At 36.1% G+C, this 15,544-nt stretch overlaps 1 protein-coding gene across 13 annotated transcripts in view; it reads right to left on the bottom strand.

Moving 5' to 3' along the window:
* LOC129732766 (regulating synaptic membrane exocytosis protein 2) overlaps nt 1–15,544 on the bottom strand; it is a 113,198-nt gene that overhangs the window by 52,293 nt on the left and 45,361 nt on the right. For 11 of the 13 annotated variants that reach the window (XR_008729349.1, XR_008729348.1, XR_008729350.1 and 8 more), the window contains exons 7-9: nt 14,977–15,542; nt 5,479–5,671; nt 4,722–4,993 (exon numbers count right to left, since the gene is read on the bottom strand). Coding sequence is in view for 10 of the 13 variants with exons in the window: in XM_055693970.1 (XP_055549945.1) it covers nt 4,722–4,993; nt 5,479–5,671; nt 14,977–15,542 (1,031 nt within the window). In the remaining 3 variants the exon portion in view is untranslated. The remainder of the gene's footprint in view (nt 1–4,721; nt 4,994–5,478; nt 5,672–14,976; nt 15,543–15,544) is intronic. The other 2 variants (XM_055693979.1, XM_055693978.1) reach the window with 2 other exon arrangements.

The following is a 15,544-nucleotide window of genomic DNA, read 5'->3' as shown; positions in this document are numbered from 1 at the left end:
TATATATATATATATATATATATATATATATATATATATATATATATATATATATATATATATATATATATATATATATATAGAGTGGCGACCCTGTCAAAATTGGAATAAACATTATCTGTCAGTGTCATTCCAATTGAACAAAAAAGCTATTAAACTCGTGCGGGGAAAAGAGAAAGGATGTTCAGTGTTACCTGAGTTACCAGCGTTACTTTGGGTGACACGGCGCCACTCTAGTTATTATATAGGCACTCTACTCTCCGGTACTGGTATAACGAGAGTGCCTTTTCATGATGATCGTACAGTACCACCCGCATACGTGCAAGGTTTTTTTGTACATATATTTTTTAATGAATTTCATTGTGGCCCGAGTTGAAAACCGAATATCTTGACTAACGACAATTGTTTTTTTTTTACATTGCACCTAATGTCGCAAGCAGTACAGTGTATGGCGCGTCTGATATGCATTATTCGCAATATTAGATATAGTAAACGGAAAAAAAATTATTGTCTAACAACAATAACCCGAGAAACGCGGTTTCCAACTCTAACCAAAATATTAAAGTGATTCTACTAACTGGTTAAAACGGTTTCAACAGTCGCGCGGTGTACGATCCAAGAAAATTAATTAAGCAATGTTTGAATAGTTGAAGGATTTTCAGTCAAATTTTTTCTATCAATGTTGATTGTGAATTGTTACTAAATTTCTGCTTAAAAAATCTCTTGAATGCGGTCCTGTCTTAACTTGATTTTGATAGATTTAAGATCACCTTTTTGTCCGGTCATTGAAGAAAAAAAGAATAGATTTTTATGCATATTTAAACTGTTGGAGCGAACTGTTTAAACGATGCACTGTAAAATCAATGTAGGATAGAATAGCAAGAAATGAATGCGAAAGTGTGGGCTAGGATTCGCAGCAGAGTTTTGTTCGAAGTTCCATAACGTGTGAGGAAAAAAATCCGAATAACTTTTGAATTGGTCTACGATTTTGAAGTGCTGCACAAATCGAAAAATCCTTTTCCACAAAATGAAGATCCACTTTTGTATAACTGGTAACACGACTCGTCGATTCTGTCAAGTGACGATTAGTTGGGAAAAAGGCGTGGTCGGTAGAAGATCGTCGTAAATTGATTTGCATTTTTTGTGAGCTAAATAAAGAGAAATCTAAAAGTGAAGCGTTCCACTGTACTAAAGATCTTGGATATAGATAAAAACAGTTGTATACATTATTGACAAACTTTTCGAGAATGAAAATACCTTCAAATAAAAATCTGGTTCCGGACGAAAATGCACTTTGCAAGAGTGCAAAGTTCGAGCGAAATTAAGGACGGAAACGACTGGTCGGTCGGCGTAATCATATCGTGCGCTGGGCAATAAATATTCGATTGATTCAAAAACGGTGAACAAGTATCTGCATGAAATAGGTTTAAAACTTTAAATATAAGTAGCATAAAAATTACAAAGTAGTGTTTTGGCCAGACCTTGCATTGTCAACTTATTTTAATGCAACTTTAGCGCATTTGCGGCAAGGCAATATCGGGTTTATTTCGAAAGAATACAATCCTCAAAATGTGCCACAGCTGCAGTGTTTCGGAACTTTCCGAGCAAATTTGAAGCGAATGGTCTACCATAAAGGTTACAGAGCAAAAAATGTCGGTTGTTTGATAGAAAAATCGTGAAGGAGCCAAAACAATTGAAACATACGGAATTCAGGAATCTATAAAGCAAGTACCCCAGAGGATCAGGAAATCAGCGCGATGTGGAGCTGAGCTTTTCCTATGAGGTTTGTAAATGAGTTACATTCCTTGAATAAACAAACAAGTATAGAAAAATAAGTTGCGCAAGATTTTAATTTGGAATTGAAAGTTTGTTCGGATTTTTTTCCTCATACGTTATCGGTTCTGTGCCGCATATCTAGAGATTTCGCGTCGATTCCTTCTATGTGGTCGTATTTTCTACAGATAGGTTATATAGGATAGGCTGGGATAAACCAATGGTAAATAGGTTTCGATAATTGCACAATGACTTCATAAGATGAGGTCCGAATACTCTCCGAGTCTGCCACAATTGAGCCATAGGTCTGGGATCCTTGCGTGCGCTATATTTTTGCGGTGTTACATCATCCAACAGAATAAGTTCGGGTCTCGTCGTGCTTATCGTAGAAGATATAACAAACTTGTACCCGTGATATTTGTTATTTTGAACCCGGTACTCGAACTCAGCGCAAAGCAAAGCCTTGATGCTACATTCCGTATCGGAACTCGACCTTCTGTTTATTATACACAGATTTCGCACTGTACAGGACAATTGCGGGGCTAGCGCTACGATTCTACTGACACTAACAGTTTCTTCCGAGCCGAGACTAAAACCTACGACGACTGGCTTGTTAGGCCAGCATCGTACTTCGAGACCAGCTGGGAGAGTCAGCGCATCGCTCACCAAAATGGACTCTGCTGCAGGGTTTTTTTCTGCAACCTTCCAGTGATTTCTCGTGGAAGTGTATAGGTGTTCTCGGCTCCAATAAAGCGGGTATCACGTCAACATATTTCTAAACACACTCCTTGAGATACTGAGATACTTCAAACCACCATACAGGTTGTTATTAGCCATGCAACATGGAGGTTTTCCATTACAACACCGTTTTTCGTTATTAGTACAACATTAGTCACTAGTCTCTAGTTGTTTAGGTTATCTACTCGCAAAATTTCTACTTGTTACGTTAAAGCCATAACAAAAAGTTATCCTTTTTGTAACAAATTTGTTTCTTAAAAAGCAATAAGATTTATCTCCAGTTAAGCTACAACACATATTGTCGTATGTTTTACGCGTGTCATCTGGTGTACACAAACGGAATGACAAAAAAATGAACCAGGTACATTTTTTCTCCAAATGTTCATGATTTCAAAGCCTCCATATATATTATCAGGTGAACAAATTAAACACCGCCGTTTTTTATTATATTGAAAAATTTTATTTTATCGTGAAAATATTGCTCATTGCTGACGCAATTATCCCCCATCTTTCTGATGGCATATGTATATCGTGTCGAATAAACTGCACGTTTTTTAACGCTATCCGTCCAATTTTTCATTCTTTAGAAGAAGCGGAGGTGCTGGTCAGTCAGACCATGCGTCCTTGATCGAAGAGCTGGTAATCGAATGGAGCAATGTCAAGAAAATACGGCTGGTGAGTTAAGATGTTTTAGTATTGACGACGATAGGAACATGCGGCTGAGCGTTGTCGTGCAAAAAATCACCCTATGGTATCTTTCTTTGTATTGTTGCCGGTTTCATTTTAACATAGGCTCATACGCATTGTCATCAGGAAAAGAGCTTTAGTGATGGTCGCCAAATTTCAAATGTATATAATACCGAGCTGGTCCTACGAAATACACAACATGACCTTTGGCTTTGTTGGCGATGTTGATACATGGCTCCCATGATCTTTTCCGCTTAGGATTGTTATAATGAATTTACTTTTTGTTACCGATCACAAATTGAAAAACGCCGTTCGACGTCTCGTGATTTTAACTGATGTGGCGTTAAACGTGCCTCGGCTAAAGATTTTTTCAAATTAAAAGTAAAAGCACTCTAGATAAGATGTTTTTGATATGACCTGGTGCCACAAAGAAAAAACTGAGTGTTTCCATTTGTACACCTGTTAAAACTCTCTGTCATGTTAGTTATGTGTAATAACTTTGTCATTAAATAGTAAAATTATTATAGCTTCCGGGTTTATAGCTAGTTTATCCCAAAATGATTCATTCTGGAAAAACAAATTGGAGAGTTTTGACAATTTACAAAATAACATTTTCTTGTATTGGTAAATATAGGAGCCTGAATGGCGAAAGAAATGCTATAGTCAATGTAAGAGATCGAAGTAAATTGCGTGAGTTCTTCAACTTCCGCATTTAAATACTACTAGTTTTGATAGATAATATCAAATGTTGTTAAGAGAAAACCTAAGGCACTGTTTTGTTATATAATTTGACTGAATGAAATGAAATTTTACTCTCAACATCTTTGCACTTCAGTCAAACGCTTCATTCTCCGAACTATTGTTAAATGACATACCGTCGTGCGGGGCTGATTTCGAAACTTTTTCCAAGTTTTTCAACTTAGTGTTGTTTTAATCCATGTTGTGGTAAATAGAATTCAACGATTTTTACATATATTTAACGCGGATATGCAACATTCATGAATTATTTGAGTTGAATTCATCGATAAGTCAGAAAAAAGTTTGCATTACGATAAACAAAATTTTTGTTGGTTTCGCCTGGGGGTTACTATTGACCGTTCGAAAATCAATAGAATTCTGTATAAGTATAAGTATAGTATACAGTAAAGTCTTTTTTACACGGTTTTTTACACGTTTTTTACGACGATTTTCCAAATAACGCGATTTTTTTACGTCGTTTTCTCAAATAACGCGGTTTTTTACATTTTTTTTGCACCATTTTTCGTCTCCGCGTAAAATTGAAACAATAAGTAACAGCAACGATGATAGACTATAGTAGGCTGTTTTTTACACAATTTCATTTTTACACGATCTTTTTACACGATTTTTTTCCAAATAATGCGGTTTTTTGTACGACGTTTTTCCGAATAACGCGGTTTTTTTTTGCACGGTACGTAGAATCGTGTAAAAAAGAACTTTACTGTAGTAATGGCTAAACATCGCAGCAGTACAAATAATCTAACCTTTAAAAATGGAATACTTACTTTGGCGTATGGATTTCGTGCCGCGCCATTCAGCCTGGATACTAGTCCAGCGGCGCACACAATGGTCACGATCAGCTGCAAGGAACTCGGTTCGAAGCCTAATTTTATCTGAACCCGCCCACCGACGCTGTTTTCCTGTGGTACAACTGTCGCTGCCGGTGTCAATCTGTTCGGATAGCGAATATTGGTGGAATAATTTCGAACGCTATGCAAATCCGGTGAGCCCGGTGACGTTACTAGAACGCTCGGTTTATCACGGCGCTCGTAGCTCTCTGTGAAATAAAGAGCGGCGATTAATAGTGAATAAACTAAATATTTCGTGGCAACCAGAAACACAGACAGCTTTACAAAAATCTGAACAAAATAAAAATTTATTTTCTTCTTAGATCCCTAATTTTGAATACAGGTTTACAGTTTGTTGTTAGCACAGTAGAAGAAAGGTTACTATAGTTCAACTTCATTGCTATTATAGCATACTGCATAAACCAAATTATGCAGTTTTGACGAGTAATCAAGGTTTTTTTTTTAATAATTTTAACACACTGTTAGTGACACCGTTTGTAATACGAATTGCCAATCGAGTTTGCTTCTGGTGGAGAGACCCCAATGGTTGCTAAAAGCTACGACTATAAGGAACACCCAATCTCATCACACCCTGTTGATTCTGGGGTAATTGCTCCTGAATATAAGTGTAAATACTGGCAATACTTCAAACGTTCGCCTCCTACTAGTCATCAATTAAACAATTGGTTATTACCTGGCCTAATGTGTCCTTCCTGATCTGCAATCGAACCGCGCTGTACTTGTTCAACGATCGTTGCGTCGTTCGGTAGTACCTGACCACCTCGTACTTTGAGTCCTAAAACGTCTTCGCCGTCAATATTTCTTTGCAGTACCATATGACTAGTCATACGACTGCCATCTGCTGACACTTGCCAACTAACTGGATTCTGCGTAGAATTTTAAATTCGAATTTGTTTTGTTCATTTAAAGGTTCAATGGTAGGTATACTCTTTTGTTACTGAAGGAAATCAACTACAGGGAATTTCAAACCAACATATCGATAACCAGAAACAATTTCGTTCAGTAAAACGCAGATTCTAACGTTTTTAAAAGTGATTGTTTGCCTATCGTATGAACTGAAAAAATATGTAGACATGGAAGTTACTACCATAGACACATTGCAGGAGAAGTGGAAAAACGAAAAGACGTGTTTAGTATATCCAATTTGAAACCTTGAAAAACCATACGATGTATAAGAGGAAACAATAAGAGGATAGGCATGTGACTAAGGTGCATCATCAACACGCGTCGACAAAGAATGAAGAAAGTAGGACAGAACTTAAGTACAGTTTGCTGCATATAAACTCCGGCATATAGTGCCTGCAGGAAAAATTGATTTGGTGTATTTACAGCAAAAGTGGCGAAAAATCGATTTGTTCGAATTTAACTTAATCACGAAGAGAAGAATTTCAAAAACCCTTCACTGCGACGAACACAAGAGGGAGCAGAAGGCAAGCTTGCTCTGACAGGCAGAGTTGTAGAGAAAACGTTGATCATACAGTTGTATATGATGCATTGAGAAGAAGACAGCATCATTCAAGCAACGAATGGAATATATTGTATGGACGGCTAAACCTATCGCAAGCGCTATATTTAAGCAGCGAAACAATCGATTGATATATATATATATATATATATATCGCATATATATATATATATATATATATATATATATATATATATATATATATATATATATATATATATATATATATATATAATGGCTTTGAATGTAAGTCCATCGCAGCGGATTGTTTGCTATTTATTTCATGCATTATCAGCAAGCAATATCGCACGGACCACGGGCCATGCACAGCACACGGAGCTAAAGCATGCTAAAAGCCTTTCACGTTGAATAAAATAAATGGTATCAATCAAATGCAGAGATCTCAACATATCTTGGGAGTTTTTCGTGATTCTATCCAATCCGGTTCCAATTATGTAATCAGTTTCATGATTGTTAGATGAAATCAGTTTGGGGTTCACGGACGATTTTTGCTGGCAATTTCTGATAGATTATAAGTTTTTATCCTCTCCCTCTTTTTTAGTATATTTGAGGTTGAGGTTATCTTAAAATAAACTTTCCATCGCGATGCGAATGCTTAATCAGCGTGAACCACAAAATTGGTAAATAGTGTAAATTTGGCACAAACACATACTATATAGGCTTCACAGAATATTTCGCGGTTGATTAAGTAGAAAGAGCTTTTGAAACCATGACCGCTTCTCTATTTATGAACTTGATATTCAGAAATTAGCTGATAAATAAAAGCTGATAAATAAAATAAAATAATTTCTGCCTTCACTTACTCAACAGAATATTGCATTCATTCGATTTCATTCGATCACTCATTCTGATAAAATCTAACAGCAACTGTGAAAAATTGTACCGAAAAGAGCATCTCTCGCATTTGATTATTTTTTCAAGAGCTGATACAATACGCTTGAGGTGTGCCGGCAATAAAAGAATGAAGTCTTTAAACACGACGCCACCACAAGACATACTTGAAAATATATCTGTTTCAGCACATAATTAACAGATCTTGCAAGAAAATTCACAATTTTTTGCGGTAAGAAAGCTAGAAATAAAACTATTCTGAGCATTGAGAATATCACATTTTATTCAAAACTTTTCAGTATTTAACTCGGATGGTATTATTTTGTGAATTAGTTCGTATAATTTTCAACATTATTTTAATTGTTTTCAATGCGTTGCTCAAAATCGGATTTCAAAAATATTAACTTTAAAATATTTACGAGCTTGCGAGCTTGGGTTGTGTGCAGTGATGCCAGATTGGAAGACATGTCTTCAAATTGACGACCTTTACAGTGCGGTAAAGACATCCTTGTTTGTGAAGACAAAAGGAAGACATTAAATAATATGTGATTACGACCCGCATTTTGCAAAGGTGGTGACCTTTTTTTTGTTCAACAGTTTGCTGGCATTTTTTTTCAGCTCTCGGTTGGTTTTTAACGAGCCATCTCGGGTTTGGAAGACATGTTGTATATGAACCTTTCAGTTAAATTCGATAAACCTTCGTAAAACAATGCCTGGGCGTTTCACTTTGAAAAATTAGCGTTACGATACTATCGATACTAAAAATTGTTCTCTAAAAAAGTTTTCAACATATATCTGAAATGTCATCGCAAAATTATGTTGACTTTTTGAAGGCTTTTAAAATTCAAAACAATTCGTAAATTTCTTCACCGATGTTATACTACTTAAATTTCCAGGTTCATGAGGAGCGACCCGAGAGGCCATTTTGTTACTTCAGAGCCGGATTTGACGAAATTGATCTTAAAAGAAACAGATCAGCAAAAGGCTCAATAAATAAATACAATAAAAAGATATTATGGAAATAAGTTTTACTGATATTGGTCTCGAAGTTATTCTGACTCACTATAGCATTATTTTCATAGTTTTTTGGATAAAGGAAACATATAAGTCTATTTAATTTCATTCTTATCGGAAAAATAGACTCTGGAGTATCTGAAATCAATTGTACCGCATATTTTGAATTTTTCTGCAAAATTTGACAATTCAAAAAGTAATTCAAGATAAACCTTACTGATTCTATAGCCTATTTGTTCAACAGTTTTTCGTTATTATTAGGTATGCCTTATAACGGGCGACAACTGAAAATTTGGAATTCTTTAGAGGCTCTCGTACACCACAACAAACACGATCAGAGAGAAATGACAGTATGTATATTTAAATTACACAGTGCAACAATTTTTTTTTTGCCTTGGCTTCTATGTACAGTCGAATCCCTCTATTACGACAGTCTAGAAAGTTCGACATCCCTTCTGGAGTTCCATAGGGAAGTGTACTGGGACCGCTGATTTTCGTGCTTGTCATTAACGACTTGTGTCAACGAATTTCTTCTGCAAAGCTACTTTTCGCCGATGACCTGAAAATTTTCCTAATAATTAAGTCCATGTTGGATTGTATTTGCTTACAAAAAGGCATCGATATCCTTTCACGTTGGTGCAAAGAGAACGGGATGCGTGTGAACATCAACAAATGCAAGGTGATCACTTTCAGTCGCTGTCATAATTTGATTAGCCATCAGTACAACATCGACACAAGTCCACTGGACCGTGTGCAGTCTATCCGTGACTTGGGTGTAATTATCGATTCCAAGCTCCGCTTCAACCAACACATCTCCGCCATTACCGCTAAAGCTTTTTCGATCCTCGGATTCATTCGCCGCAATGCTTCACAGTTTACTGACGTGTACGCGCTTAAGGCACTATACTGTGCTTTAGTACGCAGTGTTCTGGAGTACGCTGCTCCCATATGGGCCCCGTACCACACCTCTCAAGTTATTCGCATTGAGCGAGTTCAAAAATGTTTTTTACGTTTTGCTCTTCGTCACCTACCGTGGAATGACCCTGTACATCTGCCCGACTACTCGCAACGATGTCGTTTGATTGACCTGGAATTGCTGTCAACAAGACGAATAAAACTTCAACAGTTGTTTGTTTTCGACGTCCTAACGAACAATATTGACTGCTCGGACCTTCTCCTGCTAATCCAAATAAATGTTCCTCAGCGCCAGTTGCGATACTGGACAATAATCTCCATACCCGGGCACAGGACAAGCTATGGTTATAACAATCCGCTCAGTTCCTGCCTAAGAGGATTCAATGACGTCAGTGATTTATTTTACTTTAACTTGACCAAAAATAGTTTTAAAAATAGAATTAAAAATATAGCATAAGACAAACCAGTCTGTACGATGTGATCGAAGACGATGAACAAATAAATCCAAATATAGCGACAAATCTCTCTATAGTGACATTTTCAATGGTCCCTTCTGCTTTATATTCATAAAAATTCTTCGTTTTATTGTGACAACTCTCTATAACGACGGTCCCTTGCGATGTCACTATAAAGCGATTCAACTGTATGATTTTTTGATGAAGTTTGATGCAAAACCAAATTTCCCCGATTTTGAACATATTCCAACTTAAGGGGCAACAATGGCGCATTTTAAAGTTTCGAGAAATCGGAGATTTTCGTTGTTTTTTCGATGCATTTTGTTTCAACACCAAATACACAAATTCTAAGAGTTAGTCCACATATTAGCATTCTTCTACCCATCTTTAGAAAAAACAGATCTTAAATCGGATAAAAACTTAGCTCAAAACGATGATTCTACGAAACCGGTTTTGGCATGGTTATAGTATATTTCACAACGCAAAATAATATCGAGTATGTCTGAGCATTAATGGTAATGCGCTAATATCTAAACTCGTAGTCAAATTATATCTTGAATTGAGTAAAAAAGTCTCAGAAATTGATTGGTAGGTGTCTGATCTACGCAAAATGTCAGCAACATGTCGATTTTGCTCCAAATCCCCTACAATACTGAAATAGGTTTATCTCGACGTTAAATTACCTTTTTGCCTTTCTCCTAGAAAGGTATAGCAATCACTGGAAAAATCAAAGGTATAAAAGTGGTCCCAATGGCCGAATGTCATATACCACTCGACTTCTTTCGACGAACTGAGCATTTTCTGTATGTATGTATGTGTGTGTGTATGTGTGTGCGTTTGTGCAACTTTTTTTTTCACTTTTCTCAGAGATGGCTGGACCGATTTTCATAAAATTAATTGCAAATGAAAGGTCTAGTTGCGCCATAGGTTGCTATTGAATTTCATTGTAATCGGATTTTTAGTTTAGAGGTTATGTATCAAAATGTAAAAATCACGAAACATCAATATCTGGGAAACCACAGAACCGATTTCAATAAAACTGGTTTCAAACGATTGGGCTGTCTCCAGAACCCTTAACTTTTAAATTTCGTTATGATTGAACATATGGTTCAAAAGTTATGTAAAGAAAAGTTATCCTGAGGTTGTTTAAACTCACTCATTTTTCTCAGAGATGGCTGAACCGATTTCCACAAAATTAGTGTCAAATGAAAGGTCTAGTTGCCCCATATTGCTATTGAATTTCATTGTAATCGGATTGTAACTTTGTCCGTTGTTCATAAAAATGTGAAATCACATAATGAAAGTAAACATATTGACTTTCTCCGAACGATCACTGGCTAATTAAAAGGTAGAAAAGTGATCCAAATGGCTGAATATCATATACTACTCGACTCAGTTCGACAAATCGAGCATTTTCTGCATGTATGCATGTATAGGTGTATATGTTTGTGTGTGGGTGTGTACGTGTGTATGTGCACCTTTTTTTCGCACTCACTTTTCTCAGAGATGGTCTGTCAAATGAAGGATCTATTTGCTGCTTATGTTGCTATTGAATTTCATTGTAATCAAACTTTTAGTTTTTCGCTGCGTCAGAATGTGAAAATCGCTTTTATATCTCAGAAGCTATGAACATAGTTGAATTCAAATTAATGAGCTTTTGAACTCTTAAACAATGAATTTCATAATGTTTGAATATGTGGTTTGAAAGTTATAAAAAGAAACGTAATCCGCAGACTGTTTAAAACTATAGCTACGATCAAAATATGTGGCCTCAACATCATTTAAATTTGATATTGTACTATTTCAATGTTTGCGGCCTTGCTCGGGATTGAAGTTGAAATTAAAAGTCATTTCTATCATTTCACTTTTTTTTTAAGTCATTTCAGTCATTTCACTTTTTCAAAAGGGCCAAATGTCGTATATCACTCAACTCAGTTCGACGAGCTGGGCATTTTCTGTATGTGTGTGTGTAACGCTCTCATAATCTCACTCGATTTTCTCATAAATGGCTGAACCGATTTCAATATTAATAATTGCAAATGAAAGGTCTAGTTGCCGCACAAGACCCTATTGAATTTTATTGTGATCTGATTTTTAGTTTAGAGGTTATGTATCAAAATGTAAAAATCACGAAACATCAATATCACAGAAACTACACAACCGATTTGAACAAAATTAATTTTAAATGAACGAGCTACCTAAAAAACCGTTAACTTTCGAATTTTATGAAGATTGAACATGTGGTTCAAAAGTTATGGAAAGAAACGTGTTCTGGAGATTATTTAATCTCACTCATGTTTCTCAGAGATGGCTGGACCGATTCTCATAAAATCAGTGTCATATGGAAGGTCTTGTTGCCTCATGATTTCTTCTGCAAACGGATTATAAATCTATTTTTACAAATAATAAGTTTGAATGGGAAAGGCTGAGTCTGACCGCTAGGTGGATTAATTTAGGTTTTTGAAATCTGTTTAACGTAACATCAAGAGTGTAAGCGATACTCAAACAATACTAAACAATAACAATTTGTCTTCACATAATTCTCTCCTTTTTGCGGGAAGAGGGTCACCGTTTTGAACTCAGTTTTTCTCCGATTTAAGATCTGTTTTTTTCTTTTTTTTCAAAAGATGGGTAGGAAACTCTTAGAATTTGGGTATTTGATGAAAATTTGATGAAAATTTCCGATTTCTCAAAAATTCCAAATGGCGCCATTGTTGCCCCTTAAGTTGAAATATGATCAAACTCGGGGAAATTTGGTTTTGCATCAAAATACACAAAAAAAATATATATTGAAACCAAGGCAGAAAAAACCACTCTTTCCTCTTTATGTCAGTATTTTTCATTTTGCTCAAGCATACCCAGTTCTGTTCAAAATGGCGTCGAAACCAAAAGCTTTCCGCATGCTCATTGTATTGTTCGCTATTAACTGCACAACAATTTTGGCAAAAAGTTCACGGTAAACCGCTTTGAAAGCGAAAATCTTCCGGTTTCAACTGTGTATAGATTCCTGCAAACCTCAACAATTATCCACCAGGAAGGAAGAACTGGAAGACCGGCCAGAGTGTTGGTCAAAAAAAGGTTGTTCATTTTTGTCTAAATTATGGTTCAAGCCAAAAGACTTGGCTATCAATCGAAATGTATAATGTATACCAAAATGAATGTTTGAATCAAAACATGATTCTGTTTTTTTTTTTTCCAAAACATCATACCGATGAAAAGTATGTGTTTTGGCCACATAAAATATCATCACATTACGTCAAAAAAACACAAACTTTCCTCGACTCCATTCGTAACTCAACGAATCTGCCTCAGTGTCGTCCAATTTCTTTGGGATTTTGAGTTCCTTCGGTTCAAAAATAATTGGAGATCAACGAACGGCAAACAGTTGATTGGTAGAATCAAGAAATGCATTCGAAAAGTCGACGTGAAAGCCGTACAACGCTCTTTTCCCGGCATTGTTAAAATGCTTCGTCAAAAGGCCGGTAACGGACCATTCTCAAATGATCAATATTTTAAATTAGTTTATAATAAATGTATAATCATGAGAAATGAATCAGTTTATCTTTAAGTTCATGCACCTTTTTTGGAAGCAGTAGAAAAATTCTTAATTTTCAGTTGTCACCCGTTATCTATGACTTAAAAAATATCCATATTTTGAAATATTTTTTTTTTTTTCATTCAATTCACATCATTTAGAATTAGTTGCCAAAAAATCGAACATATTATCAACGAACATACAATCAAACTTAACAATCAGTATTATTTCGAGCGTTAAAAACGTTATGGCCAAACGGTGTTAAGATAAACAGCCGATTTCGGGCCCCCACTACGAATTTTCAAAGGCACAAGACTCGGTAATAGTTAATGCCTCACTTATGAAAACGCCATTTCATGTTTGCTGTGGTTAAGCAATTATGAAATAGCGTTTTCACAAAAAACGCATTAAATATTTCCGGGTCTTGTGCTTTCGAAAATTCGAAGTGGTGGCTTGAAGTCGGCCAATTGTGGCTTCAACTCAGTTTTACCTTAACATGAATCCCTATTATTAAATAGTTGTGTCGGCAAAAACGAAGCTTTATCGTCTTACGAAAAACTGCACATTCACACTATTCAACGTGGGATTCATTAACTAGGGTACCGGGGGTATTTAGGCTCACCCGGAAATACTCTACACATTCTATTTGATAAATTCAATGAATATTAGAAAAGTATGCACCATTAAAATAACATACCTAAGAATCATACCTTACTTTACAGGAAATTGTTTCTTAATTTATTACATTTAACGATATAGAAGTGGATGTCAATGCCTGCCAAACTGCTATAAGCCCATTTTTTCCTTTTTCATGTGCTTAAAATTGCGAAAAGTTCACGGCAGATTGATTTCTTCCTAAATCCACTATTTTAATTCTAAAAAGATAGATGATATTCTAAAATATGATTAGATCGGAATATTTTAGACACACAGTTTCTAATATAGAGGTAGGCCAGAATGTAGACTGAGTGGTTTAAAATATATTTTTACCACTTCGTAGGAATTTTGATATTTCTAAGATTTTTTCCAATAAATTTCATTGTTAAATGACGTATGTCAAAATAGACTTTTGGCTCTTAAAAATGGTATGATAGAGAAGGCATTCATGACAAAAAATCGAGTTTTTTTTTTTTCAATAAACTGTGTAATTATTTCACAATACGGTCCAAAATACGGCCATTACCCTATAACACGTTTCATTTGTGCAATGTTAAATGAATTAATATAACTGGTATAACTTTGCAACCTTCCACAATGTTACAATGATATTTCTCGGTGTAAACCGTTTTTTGTGTGTGCTCTTTAAATCATGTTCGTAAGGAAGCTTTGAAATATCCATTTTAACTAACTGCGCAACAAGCTTGTGATTGGACAAAAATTAAATTTATAGCGGGATTACCTTAATATTCTCCGAAATTCAATCGTTAAATTGTTACTGTGGCACACACACCAAATGCACAGATTCATTAGCTTTCGTTATTGTACGGCATAACTCGGGTATACCCCAAAAAAAAAACCGATGACAGCAGAACCAATCCCGAATAGCGAACAAACCGCCCGTAAACAAAGTCCCAAACTAAAATCTTTCGAAAGCTGTCAAGAAATATTGTGATCTCGATACGTCAGCAGCGCGGACTGCAATTGTTAACACCACGGTAAGTTATTATTATTCATCACGAAACGAGGCCATTTGGGTTACACTGTTGCAAAGAAGTCACGGAAGCTCATGCAAAAGCAGTAGGTACCATACATGCAAGATAGACCTTCAAAATTAAAACAAAATCAGTGGCTAATAGGAATGTATTAAAAGACAAAGGAACTTGAAAAGAAACAAATTGGATTAAATGGTCTGTATATAGTGTATAATAGGAACAAAAGTTAATCTTTAGTGTATTCAGTTATAGAATGTGAATGTTTCTAATCGTTAGAAGGTACCTTGGGACCATCGCCTCGGTTTGAGTCTTCACTACTAGTGAATGTGCTGCTAGTGTCGATTCCAGAGTCCTTAGTGGCTGAATCCTGGCTGCCCTGACGTTCCGATTCCCATCGTCCCCAATCATCGGATTCTTGCCCATCGAACCTCACCGTTTTCTTTCTTCGCTCGGTAAACCGTCTGCTATCGGCCGGATCATCCCAATATGGGTCCGGCTGGTCACTGCCAGCAGTGCTAGCGTTATACCGACTGTTCTGTTGTATATACTGATATTGGCTATTATGAACTTGATTGGTTTGCGGCACTGGCTGGTGAGTATGGTGATGATGACTACTACTGTGGTGGTGATTATTGTTATCGTACGCCGAAGAAGTAATGGTGCTATCGGCAACCACTACCTGCGGTAGCGGCTGCTGACTATGCAAGTGCGTCTGCTGGCTTTGGTACCGATTGTGGTTGGTTCGATTATAGTTATTTCTTTGTTGGACATCCAGCTTTCTCGTTCGATAATCAGTTAGGCTTGGGTTCAGTCGAGAGTGATTATCAAAATACTGTCTTTGATGCCCGGCT

The sequence above is a fragment of the Wyeomyia smithii genome, chromosome 3 (genome assembly GCF_029784165.1).
Source record: "Wyeomyia smithii strain HCP4-BCI-WySm-NY-G18 chromosome 3, ASM2978416v1, whole genome shotgun sequence".
Taxonomy (NCBI): Eukaryota; Metazoa; Arthropoda; class Insecta; order Diptera; family Culicidae; genus Wyeomyia; species Wyeomyia smithii.
Note: the sequence above shows the minus strand (reverse complement) of the source record. Positions and strands in the feature narration are given on the sequence as shown.